Here is a 23,570-nt window from a genome sequence, read left to right on the forward strand (position 1 = left end):
TTAAAAAGTACAAAAAGATGCAAAAATTCTTGGCATTTATTTCAAAACAGGAAATGGCAAATCCTCTCTGGGAGAGTGGCAATGCAGAAATCAAGTTTTTTTTTGTTGATATAACGTCAGAAAAATGCACAGTGAGTCAGCACACATGGTTGAAATCAGCCTTTGTTTGGAGGTCTGTGATTAAAACCAGCAGATGTGCTGTTATGGGCTGAAGTGCGGTTGCACATGCATGCAAGCGAAGTGGTCACAAACTTGAGCATGTCAGAAGAAGTAGATTTGCTCATATCCTGTGAAGTTTCCAGCGAAGACAGGCGTGTAGCTGTAGATGAGCGATGAGGCGGCTCCCTCAGCCTTGTCAAAATCATGTAAACTTCTTCTGCCTAGAAGCAATAGAATAGAATAGAATAGAATAGAATAGAATAGGTTAAGATCAGATGACACTTTGATGATTCCCATGGGATAACCGTGTTGAATAGAACTATATAAAGAGCTATAATTGTTAAATTATTTTGAGATGCCAGTATAATTTCCCCATAGCCCAGTTGATTTCTATCAAAGGTGAATTTTTTTTTATTTTTACCTGATATGATATTTTTACATTCATTTTGTTCTATTTGATATTCTCATCCAAGCTTGAGGAAAACTGTGCACAATTTCCATCGCCTATGTGTCCGCATATTGTCTTTGATCATCTAATCTTATGAGTTTATTTAGCTCAGCACCACCCTATTTCAGCCAAGCTTGTCAATGTTAATTTAACTGTGGGAGCATTAGAGTCAACACAATGTTTACATCAGTCCACACCTATCAGAGCACGCTCAGACCCAGAGTCATTTCAGCTGTGGGGAGACAACCAAACTCTTTGATCAACAACACTTGTCAGCTTGAAACATGAGGCACTGAAAATTTAAAAAATTAACGCTGGAACATTTTGCTGTGAGTGAGTGAGTGTTTACCAGCTTACCTTCATTAACAAAAAACTCAGCGAGGAGAGAGGACACTTTGATGGCATTTGTGGAGTGAGGAAAATTATGATTGCTATCCCACTGGAAGCGATTCACCTCAGGGTGCCACTGCACTCCATAGAAGGGATACTTCTTACCTGGTGGAGGGCACACATACAAACATGTTACGGTGCTGTTTTTGTTACCCTTTTGTATAGCAATGATGCAATTATAACATTTCTCTTTGAAATTGCGATTAAAAAAAGAGTAATGCAGTAACCTTCTATGGTTGAGACAAAATGGGCTCCGTTCTCAGCGATGTTTGTCGACAAAATGGAGAAGAATTTTTGCAGCTTCTCATTTTCCTGAAAAGTCTGTAAAAGTGATATCTCATTTATCCTAAGAATATCACTTCCTCATAATTTTACCCATATAATTTCCAGTGACAAAAGCTCATTTCATAACAGGTGACACAATGAAAGTATACATGTGGAGTGTTTATATGCAAAAAAATGCATTTCTTTCAAGTTCCTATATGCACTGTGAGATCCTGTTTCTTCCATCCTTTTGTGTAAGTGAGCTCTGTGTCAGTAACACCATTTGAAACAGCGTGACATTTTCTGTTGTTCCTCCGCAGTGGTTTTATACAACGACACATTCCTGTATGTTTTTGTTACTGGGCAAATGATTAGACATGTGTTTGTGATTTTAATCTTAGCACAATAATAGGACAAAACTCTAATAGTGGAAGTGAAACACATATGCTCGCTGGAGGGACGCACCTTTACTAAGACTCCATAGTTGTGAAAATTGGCAGTCAGAGGCTCTTGGGTCAAGGCCCTCATGACCTCAGTGGGAAAATCCTGAAACATCCTGCTAGAATAAGCCTCTGCAAGACAGGAGGAGAATATTGTTACCATGTTACCAAGTTACCATGTAAATGATGCAGGGAGCCACATTTACTATACAAATGCAGAGATGATGTATTAGTAATAGCAGAGGCACTGATTGCTCTGATTGCTGAACTTGGATCCACTGACACCAAGTGGTAGAATCATACACATGCAGTTTTCCTGAGACGTTTCAATAACCTACTGTACAATACACTTTTCTTGACAAAAAGTTACAAAATGTTGTCAAACAGACAGAAAGAAAAAAAGTTTTCAGAAGGATTGCAAATTGCTTTTTAAGCTCTTGTTACCAACAGCCAATAATAAGTCCCATGTAACAACATAAGCAAGAAAAGCAATACTGCAGTAAATGTAATCTAAATCTAATTAATAAGATGTCTGAATAAACAAAAGGAACAAAGAGAATACTGCTAATGCAAAATAAAAACATACTGGCAAACAATATTAAAAATCTTTTTTTTTTTTAAAAAAAAAGAGCAAAAATAACATCTTTCAGAATAAAAAAAGAAACATGGACACACTGATATCTGATATTCAAAAGCAGGCAGAGAATGACCCGATACATCAGTAAACCGATAAATCAGTCTAAACCTAATACAGTGTAAGTGCGTCAGGAATAATTCAGTGGGCCATACGGCTGAAAACATCCTGGCTCAGCTCACCTTCAGTCAGGTTGAGGGGCAGAGAGATGTTCTCAGCTGTGGTGTTTGTCATCAGACTTTCACCAGCCACCAGGACAGTCAGGATCTGCATGCCCATGCATGTGCCCCAGATGGGGAAGAAGTCCCCTGCATTGTTGGCCTGAGACACACATACAGCAGCACAAGGCTTCAGGCCACTGTTTCTATCATTAGTTTCATTCAGTGACACTCAGAGGTCTAAACATTGACAACAAGTGACATCTAACTCTGAAATGTACTTGTCATAGGCAGCGTGGCAGCTTTTATTATGCCATGTCAGTATTAAGACAAACACATTTCAGAGGCTCCAAAAACAGAAAACAAACAAGGAATAAAAGGGTAAAGCAGAGTGTCACAACTCTTCAAAAAGAAACCATGAGAAAAATATTCTGCTGTACGAACCGTGACGGCGAGCTTGTAAAAGATCTTTGCCACCCTGGCGTAGTCTGACTTCTCTAAATCGACGGATCCCCCGATGAAGAGCAGGCTAGACAGAGATCACACAGTTAGGAGAGGACAGTGACAGATTCGTGTCATGTCATCAAGCATCTCAGCCTCTGACTGAAAACAGTTGGTATTCATATTTATTCAAGACTTAAATGTAACTCTTCTCTATTTGTGCCATTATGTGAACGACTGAGATGGCCTATTTCATTTTTTACTGTTTTATATATTTATATTATCTTTTACTTTAGAAGTCAGTCAGCTCACCCATTTATTGACCGGAAGATTTTTTCATACTCTGCAGTGGTGTGAGTCAATCTGTGGGGAGAAGCGTGATAACACTTGTTTACCATACAGCGATAAGACTTGGCTTTTCACTAAACCACCAGTCACATGAGCAGGAAAGTTAATTTTGGCTACAGGAAATACTTTTTGTTTCAACTACACAGCAGGTGTAAGCTGCAGCAATGCAACGGGAGGGCAAACTATGGCCTCCAGTGGTGGCCATCCTAAAAATGAAACAACCACAAATGCAAACAAATATCAATTCTAATTTCAGAAACACATGGATGTATGATTTGTTCTTTAAAATATCACATTCTCAGATCAGTCTAATGGTATTTTCGAGTGGGTAAAATCACTTTAGCTTGGTCTTTTCCCCATTAGATCCCTGAGTGCTATGTTTAGCAACCTGCACACACAACCTGGGGGGCTACAGCTCAAATCTGAGTCATGCTCCAGCTTTCTTGATTCAGCACTGAGAGCCCAAGCTTACCGGATTGGCAGCACTCTGCTTCCACCTGACTCAATGTACTTAACATAGGCGGAGGGTATGTAGGTCTTCCCAAATGGCTTCATGACTTCATCTACAACCATCTGAGTCAAAACACCTGAGGAAAACACAGCAACATGAATAAAGCAACAGGGCAAGTAAAAGCAAACAAGCATGCAGCAAAGCAGGTAAATCTAAAGTGAACCAAGATAAACAGAGTGATAATCCATCTTTTTTTTTTTTTTTTTATTGTTTTCTTTATTCTATTTTGATTAATTGCATTAGTCTTTATCTCTGGCTTTTATGGTGTTGTGTGTAAGGTGATGTCTGTCTGATTCCAATAAAAAGAAAAAGTCAGATACCCAGTATTTACTCTTCACTTACCGATGACTGGTCTCTGGTTTGCAGCCTCTGGGTTGGACCTCGTCGGCAACGCATTGCTGCAACAACACACAAAAACTAAACACGCATATGCGGCGAATCCCTTGCTGGACATTTTCACGTCTCCTGCAGTGCACAGAGGAGACTTTGAGCCAAATCACAGCTTATAAAGAGCATGAGGCGTTTAGGAAGTGCCCGCAAACGGAAGACGCCGCAGGATACAAGTCTGTACAGGGAAGTCAGGAATGTCCAGATTTGCATGTGGTGAGTCCTGTACTATACACTCTGGTCTGACGAGCTGACAGCTGCGGTTAAATGTGATTATTCTACTGATTGCATGTACTTTTTGGTAAAAATTTGACTGTTTCGCACGTGGGAAAACTATTCAGCTCCGCTCCTGGGTCAGGTTGCATGTTGCAATTTATTAAAGGCCATAAAAGTCATGTGACAGGGCGAAACTCAAACGCAAACGCAGCATTTTTTTTCTGCTTTCCATAGCAAGTGTAAAATTCAGTCATGCAGACATGCCGGGTGGTTGGGGGGACAACCGCAGAAGAGGAGGAAAATTTGACAAAAAAATGCATATACAAATAATAATGATAAAAAAACAAACAAACAAAAAAAAACATTTAAGGCATAAATTATACTTGTATAGACAATTAAACAATCAGTGCGCATATGGAGTCAGCGCACAACTCCTAGATGGAAAACAAGTGTCTCTTGTCTTTCCCAGTTAAGCTCAGAGTCCGGCTCTCTGCAGAAAATCACTGAGTGAGTGAGACTTGTCTTCAAACTGTGCTCAGAACTGCTGAGATAACTTTTTATTTAAACTCATCGGCCTATTTTATGAGCCCTTTTATTGGTACAAGGTTTAATAGTTTTTACTGCACGGTTCAAAATCTTCAATCAATAAAATCAATTAAAAACTGTAAAAATGGTCATTTGGTTCATAATCTTATGTGCAGGCAATAGAATTTGGCTTGAACAATCAATAGATTTATTATATTTCCTTTCATAGGTACAGAATCTGATTATAACATGTGCATAAAATAATTTTTGTTTGGAGAAGTGACAATGCCAGAAAAGATGGAGAGCGGTTTCTAGCTGAGCTGTGCAACAAGGATCAATTTATATTTAGATGTTCCTTCTTGAGAAAATGCTTTGCAGGGTAAAATTTGTGTAGGGGGTCATTTTAAAGGAAACCTCTGTACTCTTTTAAAATTAATAAAGTTGTTTGTGAGGCAACGACGAAACTGATTGACAGAGTATTGTCAGGAAAGGCGCTCCAGTGTGCAGGGACACAAAGCTTCGGGACAATCTCCCTCTGAAACACAGAACCAGTCGCTCTTTTATTGATGGTAAGGAACAAAATTTGTGTTCCTTTGTGTTTCATTCAGTTTTGGTGTAACCTCAACTCTAAACCACAGAAACATCAGCTTCCTTTGAAAAATCCTACCGAACCATCAGGAATAGCCCACATTACCAGAGCAGCTTCTTTTGGCTGACTGATGGGAAAAATGAAATGAGAAATAAATTCATAGTTCATACGACGAGCATTAGCTGACTCAGCAAAATTTTCAGTCAGAACAATTCTTCATAAAAAAAAAAAAAAAAATCTTATTTTTACACAAAATATCACCAGTATTTCAGAGATAATGACTTTGTGGTGAAAAATTGTGCTTATAAATTAAATTGCACGCCAATGTAGCCTGTTTGTGATAATCACAGTTTAACTGGTATTTCATTTATTTTATAATTGCATACCAATAGGTGTAGGAGTATGGACTGATTTTCTCCCCTAGTGAGGGTTTGTTTATTTATTTATTTAGTTAGTTAGTTAGTTCGTTAGTTAGTTAGTTGGATAGATATTTTGAATCTGCTTTTCTAATTAGTTTTGTATAGGTTAATTGCATGACATTTAAAAGGACAAAATACAACACAGGATACTTGCATCTCTGACCACTCACCAAGGTTAATATACAATCCAGCATAAATAGTAAGGCTACAGGTTGTTTATTGTGTGAAGTGTAATTATGTAATTAGTGTAATTACGTTATTGTATTAATTATTAATTATGTTATTTGTTTTATGTGTATTTTTAAGCATGTGGAGTTTCATACAAAATCTAGTACACTTGTAAAATGACAATAAAGGTTTCTATTATGCATAACCCTACCATATAGTGGTCTGTCTGATTAGCAAGAAAGCTTCCATTTTCATTTTCCACAAACTAAGAAAAATATGACACCCAAGGAGGAAAAAAGGATTTTCTAATAACCCTTTGTTGATGCTCAGTAGCTCAAACTTCCACCTTCAAAATTTACACTATCAAACAAGAGTAAATGCTGTGTTGGTACCTGCAGGTGATTCTTTACTCTAACAGGTTAATTTACAAACATGACCTGTATTCTGGCCAAAAGTAGTCATACAGTTAAAATGAGGATGTTGGTCCAGTTTTAAAATTATGTTTCCAGACCTGTTCTACTGGTTGCTTCTCAGTGCAGTCACATATTTCTCACATTTTTAGTCGTTTTTTCATCTGAAGAAGCTGAAGACAGTTTTGTGCACAGGTTGGATAAGAGAAGAAGACACTAGTCCTTTGGGTTCATTTACACTTATCTGACATTAATGCTCAGTTTTGACCAATTCAAATGCTTACAGAGAGGTAAGGCATGTGTGCCGTGTTTGAATAGCCTCCATATGGGAAATACTGTGGTATAAATGCCCTTACAACTGGTTAGAAAACCCACTAATGCCCACTTAGAAACTGCCTTAATGGGACAAAAGGGCAGCAGCATTTGGTGAAGAGACATTTGCTGGTGAGCTCTTTTGTAAAATAGCTTGTCAAGTGAATGACAAAATATTGATGGTTTATTTAAGCACACTGGATTCAACGGTGAAAAGACTTCTTTATTCCAACACTGATAAATATCCAGTTCATTAAAATTTTAGCTAAGGCAAAAGAATATTTTTAGGACAACATACATTTCCATGTTAGTCTGCAAAAATTTAGAGGAAATAACTTGAGTACATTTACAGTATCACTTACAAATTTCCATTCCACAGCTCATGAAATTACCTAATGGCTGATTTTATGCAACTTCACATGACTCAATACTGACGGATGCAAAGGCACACGCACACATGCCTTCACTGACAATCTTTTACTTCAACCTCATGACATAAATTATGCATTGGACCGTGTAGAAATAACAATACAGGCTCAAGTCCATTGACCTCGGACCAAAGTGAGCTCTGTGCACCCACAGCCAGCTCGATCCTTCCTCGGTGAAGTTTGTAACATGTCAGAGCCAACAGTTCAAGGGTCATTCATCCTGACATATAGTAGTATGTCACATTATCCTTAATTAATTTTTTAACCTTAAAAAATTACATAGGACTACACAGTTTGGCACATAATAATAATAAACACACACAGGAGGAGTAGATACAGTGACAAAATGTGTCCTGAGTATTATAACATTAAGAAAAACAAAAAAGGACCTATTGTGTTTATCAATCAACAGAAAAAAGTTATTTCTGCATTTATTATCATGAGCCATGACACGATCAAGACAGTGATCATCATAGTGTAACAGTGAAATACAGTCATTACACACCTGTCAAAATAGCAGTTCTGACATAAATGTAGAAAACACTGGTGGGCTTTTGGGTTTACTGAGAAAGAAACTGCTTATTATAGGTACTATATAAACAACATTTACCCGAGAGGAGGTAAAATGCATATTTGGTCTCCGTCTTTCATGTTTTAGTCCAAAAGATGAAACTCTATCACGTCAGCCTGAGCAGCAGCGTCCATCTTCTAGGTGTAAATAAATTCAGTTGTCCATTTCAGGTGCTTTCTGTAAAACAAAGCATAACAAAATAACTACACAAGTTTCAAGATCAGTTTTATTCCCCACGGGTGTTGCAGCAACAACGAAAACAACAAGACAACAGCATGAGCAGACAGAGAAGGGAAGGCAGGGAAGAACAGACGTAAGCAAAGGCATGGCAGTGACAGCGGATACCAACCAGACACAAAATTTTCAATTAAAAACACATTTCTTAAGGCCCTTATAAATATGGAAGATGTAAAAAAAAATCAAACAAATAAAAAGAAGCCAAGCAATGCAATAAATAATGGATACAGGATTACTTCATTATCTGTTCATCAGTGGATTATGAAGGCTTATTCTTGTCTGTCCAAACTTCAGGGCACCTAAACTCAACACCACAGCAAAGAAACGTAAATTCTGAGTTCAGAGGGGAAGACGAGTCAGACTGACTACATTTGGCCTTCTTTACCAACTGCTTCCTCTAAAGGTCTGACAAACTGACTGGCTAGATTCCCATGATCTGCTCAGTGGATTTTTTTTGTCTTCACACTGATGTTGTCAAACAGAGATACTGGAGAGTGGCGTGCTCTGCTGGTCAGGACGCAGTAATGCAGCACGCCTCTCCTGCGACATGATTCATACAGGTATCGATGATTGATTATCAATAAAAGAAAGTGGCAGGGCATACACATGAAGAAGCAGGCTGGATTTTCATCAACTGTGTTTCATGCATGAAAATCAAGTCAGTGATTACTTTGGCACTGACCTAGGCTATGTTTTTTTTTTTTTTTTTTTTTACTTTGCGTAGTGTTCTCTCTTTTTGCAGTTTTTTCGTGTATCTGAAACAACTGAGACAAAGGACCATATCACAAATACCACAATCTTGGCTGTGGGATTGTTTGGGAATAAAACAGTGGAACAGCAGCAGGATCAATGCCAGCAAAAGCAATGCAGGCAGGTACAGTGGTCGCCGCCAAGAGTACAGAGAGTTTTGACAGCTTGAGAGTTGATCAGTGAAAACGCTGTGATGGACACATGACAAGACGTTTTTTGACACTGTGACACAGCAGTCAACATGAAACTACAGCCTACAGCAGGTTACAACACTGAACTGGAAAATGAGAGACAATCCAGGGTAAGATTGGATGTCATCATTAACCCTGATACTCCTCTGTGAGGTTAGGAAGACATCCAGGTATCCACAAAAGTCACCATTATTTGCAAATCATCGTTTGGAAGCATTAAGCATTCGTTTTGTCTTGTCCTCATCAGACACTTGGAGTTAGATGTCTCTAACTCCATGCTCGGGTCTTGTTTGGTCAGATTCAGTTCAAAGCGCTTTAGAGATTCAGCATCAGCAGAGGATTTTTACAGATCTAGATCCAGTTTCCTTGTGTTTAAATTTCACCAATAGAGAAGCGGTGAACAGTAAAACTTTATCAAAACCAAGTGTATTTATGTTGTGTTCCAGTGATAATTTACAGTTTCTGCAAAAAAAAAAGCCTGCATTATTCATATTGCCACGTGGGAATATTTACTTTAAATAATGTAAACATGCATAAAACATAATTCAGAACTGAGCATTCTTAAATGCTCCCACAGTACATGGACTTGTTTACTTGTTTATTCTCTCTTCCTTCCCTCGTCCTTAAATCCCCTCCAGTCTTCCTCATCTCTCTTATTAATTTTTTTTTCTTGCCTCCTGATCCAGATGTCTTCTCAAACCAGAATCCAATTTGACATTTGACTTTCACCTCACTAGACATTTTAGATACATTTCAGTATGGTTTGCTGAGGTTAGAAGTTAGAGCTGCATATTGGAAATATGCCCAAACAAATATCCACAACAATGGGAACTGTGTTAAAATTATACAAACAAAACCCCTCTCCCCATGGTAACTTACCCATGAGCCTCTCTATTTCCTGTGTGACATCCTCATACACAGACGCCAGCAGTTCCCCCTTTGACTTCAGTCCATCCAGAAACACTAGAAAAAAAGATAAATACTGAACAGAAGGCATTTATCTTATTTATTCATTACCATCACTATTACTATTTTTGCTGATATAATCACCATTACCATAGATTCCAGCCTCCCCTCCACTTTAATGTCCTAACCTCTATCATAATTACAGATATAATAACATTATAATCACTATCATCATCATCATCCTCATCATCCAAAAGGGTATCAACTGCAAATGCCATCTCTGTAGTCGTGGCTCCAAAGTTACTCACCAATGCCCGATGTCATGCTCTCCATCTCCTGGCGGTTTTTTAGGTACATGGGCCACACATGTCCGTCAAAGTAACCGGGGGGATCAGGGGGCATGTACACCCTCAAACTGTCCGTCAAAGAAAGGGGCGGGGCATACACATGAAGGAGCAGACAGAATTTTCATCAGCTGTGGTTCATGCACGAAAATCAGGCAAATAAATTCATGAAAGGCAATTATATGAGAGAAGAAACCGCTACCATAGCAAACAAACTCGACTCTGCTTAAAAATGCAATGTTTCCTCTGTAATCTTACATAAGTACTCAATCACAATGGAAAAGAAATGCTTGAAATTAAATATATTAAATATATATTATTACTTGAAAATGTCTGAAAATATCACTAGATCCCCACCATCTTCTCGTCTTGCAGACATCGTAAGGGATTTCCATGAAATATCTTAAGTCCATTTTCTCATTCAAAGGCCTGTCAATCAAAGTGTGAAAGACAAAAATGAGCTAGGAGACGGCACTATTATGATACACAGTATAATACTGAGCTGCTGTGAAGAAGGAGACATTCATATTATCTTCTAAATCCACTGAAACAGACAGGCCTTACAGGGAGAGATAACAAAACACAGCTGAACAGATCATTTCCAGAACACTTTTCATTTTAGAGGATATTATTACCTGACGCCCTCAGGCTGAAAGACATAATCCATTGTCTGAAATACGGGGGATTCAGGTACTATCATTTCAACAGCCACTGACTTAGACGAGGTATTATCCTTTCAATATTACAATCGCTGATTAGAATTTTATACTAGTGGTAAATTTTCAGAATAAGTGTCTTTTTCCCCTCCAGAATGGTCGATATCAGTTTGCAACAAAACCATTCAAGCGCACAGTATATATAATGTGAATAAGCATTGTGACTGGGCTGTTCGCTCCTTTCTTTACCTGTAGTTGAAAATCAGGAAGCCCTCCACAATCAGCACAAACACCTTCTCCTCAGCCGATAGCGCCGTGTGTGTCGTTGTTAGGCCTCGCTCAGCCAGGAACGACTCAGGGTCTCTTTGCCACAAGTTCACCTCGCTCATCATCTGGTCCATGTCCAGAGCATCAAGCACTAAACAGTATCACAGGTACAGTCACTTTCTTCTTCGCCAGACAATCAGGTACATTGCTGTGTACCCAAGCATTTGTCCAGGTGAGGAAAGGATCGGTCAAATATTCAAACCAATCAACAACATCCAGTTAGAGGTAATGCACTGTTAAAGGGAAAATCTGCTATTTTGTGATGGGAAGTTATAATTCACTTTTTTGATGAACTGTGCATTTCCTTCGCAACTTGCCTCATGTATGTTTCTATTCCAGTATGTGATTTCCTAAATTTCCCCAAACAACTTTCGACAAAACCCACAGAAAAGGCATGACCTTGGGCATATCGGCATGGACAGTAAATCTAGCCTAATCTATTTCTCATCAACTAGTTTTGAATCACTGTGGCATTTCCATGATTGTGGCCGGTCCCATTGCTTGAAGTACATCCGTTTTTTTGTGTCTGCATTGAATTCTGGTCTTCTGAGCTCCTGTCAGTGGAGAAATTGGTATCTCTGCATATTATATTAGTGTTTAATATCTTTGTGTATTATTGTTGAGCACTGTTTAAAAAAAAGAGCGCTCAAGAATGTTCTGCTATTAAACGCCATTGTAGTGAAAGTGGAAAAATGTCAAGTGTGATGTCATTTCTCTATCTTGATAGGAATAAGAAAAACACATCAACAAAGAACAAACTGGGTCAAAGATGCGAGGTACATCACTAATAGCCTTTTTTTCCCTTTACCAGCATTAGAAGTGTCTAAAGGTGGATTTTTCATGTAAATCTTGTGGTTATAAGAAGTTGGAAGGGAATAGTTCAAGAGACTGATTTATTACAAGAAAGAGGTTTGCTTGTGATTTTAAACAGGTCAATAAAGCATGCTTACTGTCATATTGCTTGAACCCATTGCTGTCCACAGGTACTACTGAGTCATCCTAAAAAAAAAGAGCATCCACAAGGATCACTGTCTCATCATGTTTGTAAAGGTCAAAATTATTTTTGAACTTGACGGCTGCTACACTTATTTCTGATCTTAAGTGTGCATGTGGGCAGAGGTAGAAGTAAGTAATTACATTTACTCATGTTACTGTACTGGAGGAGCATTTTTGCCTGAGTATTGCACTTCACTACATGAACGGTCAGTCAGCAAAGATGAGAAGAAGAATCTGGTTCTGCTTTGTTGGTTCTATTTTTTGCCATTACCAAATTTCACAATGAAAGGTGACACACTGAAAAACTTCAGGTGACAATGGAAGCGAGCACCATATGGACTCAACTGGCAAAAAATATGGAATACGTGTGGAAAAAAAGGGGGGAAAATAACTGTGACTCAGCCTGGTGATGAGAACTATGTCAGACTTAATCTACATGTTATGTGCTTATTCCACATTTGCCAGTTGAGTGTACAGGGTCCTCACTTCCATCAACCCTCAGCAGTTTTGCTTAATGCCCCTTTAAAAGAATCTAGTTTGAACCATGTGTACCCTCAGAGTTGCTGTTTAAAAAACTCAGTCACTGTTACTCCCAGTGCATTTTAAATGACCTACTTCTAACTTTTACTTTAGTAGATTTTTACAGCAGAAACTCTACTCAAGTAAAATATCAGCAAAGTAAGCGCAGTTCTACTTGAGAAGCGATTTGTAGTACTCTTTCCACCACTGTCATATGAGTGCATGTATGTCCAGTATGTGTGTGTGTGTGATCTGGACTGCAGGCCACCTTAAAGAAAGTGTCCTGTGCGATGATGCAGCTGCTGGGTATCCGCTGCTGCAGACTGCAGGACAGAGTGGACTTTCCTCCATTAGTCATCCTGAGAGAACAAGAAGAAGCACATTAACACATCAAGCAAAGAGGACCGGTGTTGATTATACACCAACTTTTTAAAAAAAACTGCTCCACAGTTTTGTCCTGTGGGCCTAGTCAGTTCAATCTGACTGATACACATTAACAGTAAACATTTCAAGGCACTACTTCTAAATAAATGGATCAAAATAGCACACTTGGCCATTCTGCACAACATTCAAGATGAATAAGGAAATTAAATTAATAAATTCCTAGATTACCTGGGGTTAAATCTTTTACTTTATTCACTATGACAGCAATTACATGCATTGAGTTGAGTTCTAGGTGGTAGTCATTCTAAGGCAAATAACCACTAAGATAAACAAAAATCAAGTATGCTTTAAGAAATGCAAGTTTTTTTTCCTGTTCCCATATAACTTACAGAATTAATATACCTCCTCTCATGATGTATCCTCTACATTTAAGCCAGAACAATTTACACCAGCCTAATAAGCTGCTAATGCTCTATTCTACAAAAAAGTGAACAGCTTAATGTCTCTCTCTGCAATCAAGAACCAGATTACCAACATTTATACTTACAAGTGCAGCTCTTTCCCAACAAACTAACTTGCAGCAACCGCTGCATGTCGGCTGCATGTTTTAATTGCTCTCATGGCATCCTTACTGTTGCTGACTGCTGATACTGTATGATTTGATTTATTTATTTATTGTGTGTGTGTGTGTGTGTGTGTGTGTGTGTGCGCGTGCGTGCGTGCGTGCGTGCGTGTGTGTGTGGAGGGGGTGTTTTCTGTCCCCCTGTGCTGTTTTTGCAGTGTTTTCTGCGACCTTCAAACCCTCTTATCTCGTCCCTCTGTCTGTTCCTCCTCCTTGTTCCCATAGCGGTAACTATAAATAAGACTTTATTAACCAACTTACACTGAAAAAAAAAATATATATATATACATATTAAATGGTGAAGCAGCCATCTGAATATCAAAATGCTACCTGAGGTAGAAAGGTTGTTGGAGTTGAGAATGGTCCAGACTGAATGTCATGCCTGCTTTGAATGGAGGTAAACACAACAAGAAAAAAAAGAGCGTAATCTTGCTGACTTACCCGCCTATTCCCACAACCAGAGTCTTCATCTCGGCTTGCAATGCCTGGTCAGAGGAGAGATTCCTGATATAAAGCAGGTAATATCACATTGATAAGCAGGTCATAAACTAACAACACAGAAGAGAGTACAAGTGGCTGCAGAAACTCCTCTCCCTCTCTCCCCTGTCCACTCCTTTCCACGTAGAGTTCCGGAAGTGAAATTCCCATTTATATTTTCCATAACGAACAAGATAAATGGCTATAAAATATTAACTGTTCAAGATGCAGCTCCCACAGGCTGCGTCGCTGTTATGTGACAGTATCTGCACATGTGAAAGCCACTGGTCACTCTAATTTCACCTTCGTTTAGGAAGAGATCGACTTTAATCCTGACTGCAACGCATAGACAGCCGACTACATTACCCACAATTCTTCAAACACGTTCAACCAATCAGAGAGCGGTTATCCTGGCGATGGGAAAGGGCGCTGAGAGTGTCTGACAGCCTGCTATTACAATGCATTTTCATGTAATTTACTTTGTTTGGTGTTTACATTGAATGTTACATTTGTTACTTTATTTTTTACTGTTAAATTGTGTGAAATAAGCGGAAATTGATCGATTGAATATGTTGAACATTTTTAACAACGTTTTCTGAGAAACTAACGTGTAGAAATAAAAACTGAATTCAGTTTCTATGTGTGTAGCTATATTGTGTTGCTCATAAGAAGCTCTATTCACAATGTGCACATGCAAAACATGTAAGCAGTGCTTCTACACATTTAGTATAAAAGTTCACAACCTTTAAAAAACATGATTGATTGATTAGGAATAGAACAGAAGTAGAATAGAATAGAATAGAAGCCCCCTGGAAGGCCTCTGCGCATGCGCCGTTCAACTTTTCCGCGTCGCCCTGAGAGCGCAGGCTGAACTTCCTCATTGGCAGGAAAAAAAGAAGTACCTTCACAGTTGAGCGACGTTTCTGGCTGGAACAGCGGATAACGCACGCGTGCGTGGGTTTTTTAATACTAATAAAATGTCAAAGCCTCCTCCAAAGCCGGCCAAGCCAGGTAAGAGTAACACTTCATGATTCGTCCTTCATTTTTGCCTTCAAAAAAGAAAGTTGTGTGTGTCTCCTGCGGGCGCAACACACCTTTGCAGCGTTGTGAGCCGATGGGCGCGTGGGTGGCGGACGGGGCGAGCTGTTTTTTTTTTTTTTTTTTTTTTTTTTTGACAGTGAGGTGACTGGTTTCTGTCGATGGTCTGTGAGGTTTTCATTACTACTTTCAGAGCCTTTTGTGTTGTTGCAAATAGTCCGCAATTGCCACCGAGTTTACAGAGAAAAGGCTCATAGAGGGAGGAGATCCGTTTCAGCAACAGGCCGCTGCGACTTCCTTATTTACATCATCCATGCAGGGAGAGTTTGCACACAGGTTAACAAGTGGTGATGAATCAGTCTGTGGTTTGCAGTGACATCAGCTTCTTGGAAACTTATTCTGGGCCAAAAATCCCTCACTGTCAGCGCTACTCACCCTGACTTCACCTCTGCACACATCTAAAAGTCACAATGTATCTGCTAGATGTTGCCCTATGAAAATATGAACCCAGAGCCATAAATATGGATGGCTCATTATCATTCATGTTTGGGTTATTTATGAATGACTCTAATGACGCCTCACGTGGTTGTGATGGCAGGTGTGACTGTGTCTGGACAGGTGGGGTGGCTGGGATGAAAAGAGAGCGCCTGCAGTTTCCTTTGGTGAAGTGAGAGCCTGCATTTGCCCCGGGCTGATGTGGCTTTACCTCCTCTAGTCCATAACATCTGCTCCATTCTCTTGTTCACACTCACGCTTTGTACCTTCTGCTTTCCCTTGATGCAACAGCTCTCTCATCTGCTGCCATTTTGTCAAGTCAAGTCATTTTTGTTCCTCTTCCAGTGGACATTCACTTGAATTCATCTTGTGAGAGTGAAAGCAGCCGTCCTAAAACAGCCCAGAGGCTCAGTGGCACCCTGTCTGAATGACAAAGATGTCTCTAACTCCATGCTCGGGTCTTGTTTGATTGTCTACCTGCAGCTGTATTTATTCCTCCTTTAACAAATCCTCAACCAGATGACCTAGGTTCAAGCCCCATACTGGGCTGAATCCCTCTCAGCTCCACAGTGTTGGCTGACCTCTGACCTCCCCTCTGATGCGGGCAAGCAGAAGGAGATCTCCCCCCAGGGGATCAATAAAGTGTCCTTTTTTTGTCATCATACAGTTTATCTAGCGAAAAAGCCCTCAAAACTAAGATGTATACATCCTCGGATATAAGCTGTGATATCAACTGTGCTGAGTTGTCATATATGCAGTAGCCAGTGTTTCCACATGTAAAGGGGCAGATTAAGTGTTATTGCTTCATTCTGCTTTCATTTAAAAGAGGAATATCTTCAGCTATTTGCAAAATAAAGGGAATGCCATTACAGTTTATTGCTTCACTTCTGCTCTCTCTCTTGCCCAGAAGTTGCTTTCAATCTCACAAACATGCATTTGCACATGCACGTACAAACACATTTTAGCGGTAAAACACCTTGGGTTGGAGTCTGCCTTTGGAGATATGTTGATTTGGTCCATCAGGGAAACTGACTGCTGATGGTGTAACAGAGTACGCTAGTTTTTGTTGGCTTGCTATAAAAAATGCATGACTTGAGGCTCATACTCTCAGCATAGCTCACCTGGAACCTAACCCTAAAAATGTAGACACGCTTTTTTTTCTCCTAACCAAACTGTGGATTCTGGATGAGCTGTAAAGTAATGCCAGATAGCTGTTCGTCTTATCTCATCATAGTTGAAGTCATTGCGGTTTTGGGGGCTAATGATTGGCATTTTCATGTTGGGAGGGGAACGCTATGTGGGGACAGTTTGCTTTGTGGGAGGCTCGATGGTAACCCAAGGGTTGGGTTGGGTTTTGAACAGGAATGGGGAATTGAAGAGTCTCCAAGATGAGACAGGACCTTTTGGAAGCGCTGTTGCAGGGAAAATACACAACCAGTCTGGAACATATCAAAGAAATCCAAAGAAAATAGACTGTTTTTTGCAGACACTTCTGTTTTTCAGTTAGTTTTATAGACAAAGCCAGTGAGGTGGCTACAGCTTTAAAATGTAGAGAACTCTGGACTAGTCTGCGCAGGCCTCTGTGTGTTTTGAACAACATGACTAGGCCTGCAGAGTAGACACGCTGGCTGGGTTGAACAGAGCCGGGCTTGTCTGGTGGCTCAGCCCCTCTCTTTCTGAAACACAGGCACAGTGTGCTGGCTGAATAGAGGCCCTCAGTGAGAGCTGAGTCGGAGCTGGAAGAACAGGCCAACATGCAGGCCTGGCAGCCAGAGCTAACACCTGAATACAGCAGAGAAAAGCTGCTTATTGTAGCTGTATTTTATGCACCCTGAAAAGGAACCTTTTGTGATTCAGGATCATCATATTTGTTTATTATATTGTGCTCAAATCTAGCTAGTGGGAGTTATTCAGCTTTCACATCCAGAAAGACCATTTGCAGCAGGACCATGCTCTCTAATGGAAGTCAGGAGAGAAAAGCAGAGCTGTTGTTTGAGTGATGTCTGTCTACAGCTCTGGTTTTCAGCAGAAGCCTAGCATTACTTTTGCACCAGTGCTGAACAATATTAAGGCTTGTTTAGCCGGTTAACAAAAACAATAGCTGGTATTTTGGCATGCATTGTGGTCAGCCCACCATGCTGTTGACTGAACCTTGCATAGGATCTGTTAAATATAAAGCATACGTTCAGCCGCACGGCACCCCACCCATCTCTGATACTCCTACATGCAGTACTGTGCATTTCAGCAGCATTGTGCAGAAACTATTCAGTATGTCAGCTTTTCAAGAAGTAAGAAAAAAAAAACTGGCTGATTTTCCCATCAGCAGTTTGCATTTTTGAAATCCTATACAGCATCATGAGTGGTTTGATTCTGTCCCCAAAAAATAGTTGGTTATATCAAAAAATAAACAGTCAGTGTTTCTTTAAGCTTCTCTTCTCGTTCTCCATGAGCTGATTTAGCTGCCAGCTAAAGTCTCAACCACTCTGGTAGCATTCCAGCAGCAGAGCAGAAGCCGGGCGGTGCAGTGTGCCATCACAGACCCTGAGGGCGGCTCTGTGTCAGGGCTGCATGCAGAAGGACAAGGGAACGTTTTTTTTTTATCTGTTGCAGTGTGTGTAAAAATGCATAGCCTATTGCTTTTCTCTGTAGCAGACACGGAGAGGAGCTTTAAAGTAACCTCTGAAGGCTATAGACCAGACCCATTTAAGCTCATTACAAGTTCTGGTAATTGAAAAAAATTATAAAAAGGGAATACAACCTGCACTAATCAGACACAGCTATGTATGGTTGGCTCTTTAATGAGGTGATAGCAAATGTGTTGGCTAATGAATTATCTTTGCTGAAGCGCACCTTCTCACATTGAAGCTGTATACTGGATTCATGTCCAGCTTCATGCAGCTGAACTGGGCTGTGTAGCCCACTGGGCTTAGAAATAGCACAAATTGTGGTTTCAACTTAGCCTGTGATGCATGTGCTCACGTATGCACCGTTCAACAGCACCCTCATATATGCAGAAGTGAAGATGATGCAACGCAAATGTGTTAAAGTGTTAAACCCTAATATACAGTCTGTGTTTCTCTGCAGGCCAAGTCAAAGTGTTCCGAGCAATGTTCACCTTTGACCCCAGAACAGTAAGTTCATAAAATGTATTTATCTGATGACTGTTGAGATCTTTAAGGTCTTTATTTATTATTACTAATAGATGAAACCAGTGAAATGCAAACTGCATTTAGTTAAGACTCTTTCGACTCAGCTAATTAAAAAAACTGGAATAAGCACAAATTTTGATGGTTGACCCGTGTCACTAGTTTTGTTTCCACTAAAAAAAAATCAACTTAATTGCTAGAGAATAATAAAACCTGCAAAAAACTCAAGCGAAGTAAGACGCATTTCCATGACATCTGTGTAAGGGAATCTAGCGTCGCTGATATGAACAGTCCTTACTGTCCTTACTAACCTTAATTTTATTTTGCATAGTGCACCTACTTGTCCCATCAGCAAACCCTGCATCCAGTCCCGCTCCATGTCCTCCACCAGCCCTGATGTCTTGTGTCTGATTAACATGTTTTAGATTATTGTTATAGGATTTTGTTCCAGTTGGTGGTAGAAAAATGAGAGAAACAGAAAAAAGGGGTGCGAACAAGAACACGTGACACTGACTAACTGTGATTTGTTTTGCTGTCTCTTCAGCCGGATGAGCTCTACTTTGAAGAGGGAGACATCTTGTACATCTCTGACACAGTAAGCAAAGCCCTCTAAGTTTGAGCCGTTGCCTTCAGGTCCAACTTGAGCCGGGGCCCGTTTCTTCCTGTTTCTTTGGAATCTCAGTTGCAAACCCTCTTCCTTCTGTTTCCCCCTTTTCTCTACTTTGTCATTTGTCTACTTCTTGTTAATCTTTTCTCCCTTACACTTAATTTGTCCTTCTTCAGTCTCATTTTCTTTTGGCTGTTTCCTGTTTGTCTCTGCTCCTTTGCTTCAGTGATTCTGGATACAAGAAACAATGATTCTGCGTTGCCAATAGGCTCTCACTGCCTGTCTGTCATATTTAGAGCGACAGTAACTGGTGGAAGGGGACGTGCAGAGGGAGGACAGGACTAATCCCAAGTAACTACGGTGAGTAGACAACACAGGAAGATACATAATGAATATCAAAGGAATGTAGGTCGCATACAAATGTTGTTGTTGTCTTCTTCCTGCAGTGGCCGAGCAGGCAGAGTCCATTGACAACCCAATGCACGAAGCAGCCAAACGAGGTGAGTTAGCGGCCTGCAGACGGTGATATTTCCATACGTTTTTATTTTACTTCCCTGTTTCTGTTGTAAAGATGTGAAACCAGCTGCATCTGGAACAGCTTTCTTTGTATGTGCTCTGCGAGTGTGTGTATACCTGCATGTTTTTGTGTGTGTATTTCAACAGGCAATCTGAGCTGGCTGAGGGAGTGTGTGGAGAACAAGGTGGGGATCAATGGGTTGGATAAAGCTGGAAACACTGCCCTCTACTGGGGATGCCATGGAGGACATAAAGGTAACATTCATCAAGGTGTCAGAGTCAGCATTATTTACTCAAATATGTGCAAGATTTATTTAGGAGTGATATTGTTCAGGAATCAGGAGGCATCTTTAAACCCTAATTTTCAAACAATGTCAAATATATTTCAAACAATGTCAGAACTATGTAAAACTGGGAACTTAAATTATGTGTACATTCAAGCTCTTTGTTCCTCAGTGTTCCTAGGTTATAGTTACACTGTAGTGTGTCATTAAAGTTTAGTCTGTGACTCAGCAGTTCTCTTTTTTCTCTGTGCCAGATGTGGTGGAGCTGTTGCTGAGCCAGCCCAACGTGGAGCTCAACCAGCAAGTAAGAACAATTTATAAACTCATGCAGTCACAAAAGTAAATTCACTCTCATGTGAAATGCGTGAAGATGGCGGTCCCTTGGTTTGGCAAAATTTGAATTTCCCAGCCCCATGCCATATTGCAGCGTAGGCAGCAGAGAGCCTACTGGTCCAGGTTCAAGCTCCAGTAACAGCAAACGCCCACTCCTCATGTGACAATATATCAGTCTATATCAATAAATCACAGCACAAAAGTGTGACAAAATTGGCCGGTGACATTAAAACCCTGGCTTTGTGGAATTAGCAGTGACATAAAATGAGGAGGCTGCTGTCCCAATGCATGAGCCATTCCCAATTCACACCTGAAGTGCACGCTTCCACCAAGTATGGAAGAGTTTTTATTTCTTGTGGGAATATGAGTGACACCAAATAACTGGACCCAGACCACCTAAAAATGGGGGTGTTGAGTAGAGTGAGAAGTGCTCATACCAACTACAGGAAATGACCCCAGAATATGCAGTTTCATGTGTATAAAGAGATGGTTGTTGACATCTGATAGCCAGTAGTTACTCATACTGGGAAAGCCTAGCATCACAAAATGATCTGAGAAACTGCCAATTTTCAGCTTTGTCTTCATGTTTTCTTAACTGGAAGGAACACCAAAGAAGGTAAATTGCAACAAAGAATGTAGACAAGTCATGTTTGGCTAATAAAGCCCCCGTTTCCTTGTAACTGAGCAAAAGCAAATACAAAGTAAATGTAAAAATATAACACAGTACTAATTTCCGCTGTGGTTCATTTCCTAAGTTTCATGATATCATTGTAGAAGCTTGTTTTTTTTTTTTTTTTTTTTAGTTGGAGGATGTGATTGTAAAAGATCATGTTGCTTTTGTGTTGTAGAATAAACTCGGCGACACTGCTCTGCACGCTGCTGCCTGGAAGGGTTACTCTGACATTGTAGAGATGTTGCTGAATAAGAGTGAGTATTTATCTCCATCTCATTTTTCTTTTTTCTTTTTTGTACAAAAAGAACAATGGGTCCTCTGGTTGTCATTTTTTTTTTCTTAGCCAGTGGGAATGTAAAGACGGAAACAGCAGGGGCGTAGGGGAAACAGCTCTGGGAAGATTTAATCTAAAACCAGTAAAGTAACACTTGTAGCTCCAGAGGCTGTGACCCTAATCACTAGACAGTCTCTAGACATGTGTGTGTTCCCATGTAGGGTTTTCATGTCTGTGTTGTTTTTGCATATGTCCTCGTTTGAGAAATGGAGCAGGTGAGAGAGTGCTGTACATTTTGGTAGCTTCCAGTTTCTCACTGCGAGCTTGTTTTGTGTCAGACGCTCGGACAGACATCAAGAACAATGAGAAGAAGCTGGCTCTGGAGATGGCCACCAACGCCCAGTGTGCCTCCCTGCTCAAGAGGAAACAGGGAAGCAGTAAGTCACTCCCACCAGTAGATGGCAGCCTTGAAGCAGTGAGAAATAAACTGGGGAATGAGCACAAACATACTACTGGCTGTTGTTTTATGATTTACAGTTGTGTGTTTTTTTTTTAATTAACATGAGATACTCACAAGTGCTCAGTGCTACATATGGCCAGTATATTAGATCCTGTATATCAGGCATATCCAAGAGTAAAGGCTATGCAAATTCTCAGCATATCAAGTTAATCAAATTTTCTGCTGTAGAATAACTCATGGCAGAACATGTGGTGGTGTTTTACCTCATTTCAAGTGTAGTTTTGCAGTCATTTCTTTTTTTTTCTTTTTTTTTTTTTTTTAATTTCGTTTTTGTAAATGTTGTCATCTGTCTTGCATCAGACATCACCCGCACACACAGCAACGCTGAGGAGTACCTGGACGACGAGGACTCGGACTGAACCACGTGGACCATGTTGCAGCACCATCACTGTCTTCCATTGGGTTTCGGCGGGCGGAGGAGCTCGGAGTTTTGGGTTACAGATCTCGAGTGGAATTGATTTGTGCTATTGTCTCAGTCCTCCACCCTCTGCCTCGAGTCAGTGTCGGGGAAAAAAAAATCAAAAGCACTGGATTAATGCGGTCTACAGTTTGCCTCCTTTGCCAAGTGTATTTCCACATCTAAGGAATTTGTCTTGGCACTTTCGCTGCACAACATGGGCAGAGGGGAAGAATATCGGGGTGGAGTCTGCAGGTATTAAACTGGTGGAAAAGGGGACCATAGCTCAGAGAAATTCATTCCAAACACACAGCCTTATGCTCAGAGCATTTATACTGGCTATCAAAGATTTAAAAAAAACAAACAAAAAAAAAAACATCTGGTCTGTGTCAAGATAAGGCACCAAGTTCCACTAAATGTAACTACAAAATAACCTGAATAGGGGTTGTAAATATATTTCCTAAACCTCAGATTCCAGTCCTCATTGTTTTGTTTTTTTTTGTTTTTTTGTTTTTTTGCTTCTAATTGTAGCTTTGTGCACAATCTAGACTAGACACAATTTGACTTTTTGTATTTACATTGGAAAATAAATGCAACACGTATGTTAAACCACAGAGCAACAGTAAAGACTCTGTATTGATACGCTGTGGTTTAACATCCAAGCTGCATGTTAAAACATCTCCCATCTATGCTATAGATGCCTGAATAATTGGGATATGATAAATGTAATGTGATAATATATTCTCTTCAGATGGGATATGCCAAGGGACCCAATGAGACATTTTCCTCTGTGTTGTCTGCTTGTCAAATTAAGGGTGTCAGTAAAGTGCACAGATATGATGGTGATCAATTAGAGATCCATTTATTAAATGTCGGATCCTTAATTTGCCTTCAGTGGCGGACCACTCCTCTCATTCTGAGGGCGCACACACCCTAATGAGACTAACTTGTTTGAGACTCTGTACTGAGTGTATTTAAGCCTGTGAGATAAAATACTTTGTCAGTTTTGAATCATATCTTTGACATGCTGTTGAACACATTTTTATCAGTTCTATAAAAT

General features: G+C 40.0%; 3 protein-coding genes across 4 annotated transcripts; 1 reads left to right on the forward strand and 2 right to left on the reverse strand.

Annotated features, from left to right (window-relative positions):
- Positions 1-66: 66 nt before the first annotated feature.
- LOC115365679 (gamma-glutamyl hydrolase) lies at positions 67-4,247 on the reverse strand. The gene is made up of 9 exons (XM_030060799.1): positions 4,136-4,247; positions 3,755-3,869; positions 3,247-3,297; positions 2,938-3,022; positions 2,518-2,656; positions 1,727-1,833; positions 1,225-1,318; positions 965-1,102; positions 67-380 (listed from the first exon to the last, which is right to left on the reverse strand). The coding sequence occupies exons 1-9, from the start codon at positions 4,245-4,247 to the stop codon at positions 262-264; spliced, it is 960 nt and encodes a 319-aa protein (XP_029916659.1). The 3' UTR covers positions 67-261.
- Positions 4,248-7,027: 2,780 nt separating this feature from the next.
- Positions 7,028-14,369, reverse strand: nmrk1 (nicotinamide riboside kinase 1). Of its 2 annotated transcripts, none has more exons than XM_030060801.1 (8): positions 14,192-14,369; positions 13,013-13,103; positions 12,180-12,228; positions 11,152-11,320; positions 10,604-10,675; positions 10,211-10,317; positions 9,876-9,959; positions 7,028-7,995 (listed from the first exon to the last, which is right to left on the reverse strand). In XM_030060801.1, the coding sequence occupies exons 1-8, from the start codon at positions 14,218-14,220 to the stop codon at positions 7,985-7,987; spliced, it is 612 nt and encodes a 203-aa protein (XP_029916661.1). In that variant the 5' UTR covers positions 14,221-14,369; the 3' UTR covers positions 7,028-7,984. The 2 variants fall into 2 exon arrangements, with proteins under 2 accessions (XP_029916661.1, XP_029916660.1); XM_030060800.1 differs by having other exon boundaries at positions 7,028-8,021.
- A 712-nt stretch (positions 14,370-15,081) lies between these two features.
- Positions 15,082-22,617, forward strand: ostf1 (osteoclast stimulating factor 1). The gene is made up of 10 exons (XM_030060887.1): positions 15,082-15,238; positions 18,845-18,891; positions 19,451-19,501; positions 19,810-19,873; positions 19,960-20,013; positions 20,177-20,284; positions 20,568-20,617; positions 21,495-21,573; positions 21,932-22,030; positions 22,414-22,617. The coding sequence occupies exons 1-10, from the start codon at positions 15,205-15,207 to the stop codon at positions 22,470-22,472; spliced, it is 645 nt and encodes a 214-aa protein (XP_029916747.1). The 5' UTR covers positions 15,082-15,204; the 3' UTR covers positions 22,473-22,617.
- The last annotated feature ends 953 nt before the right edge of the window (positions 22,618-23,570 follow it).

This window comes from Myripristis murdjan, chromosome 9 (assembly GCF_902150065.1).
Source record: "Myripristis murdjan chromosome 9, fMyrMur1.1, whole genome shotgun sequence".
Classification (NCBI taxonomy): Eukaryota; Metazoa; Chordata; class Actinopteri; order Holocentriformes; family Holocentridae; genus Myripristis; species Myripristis murdjan.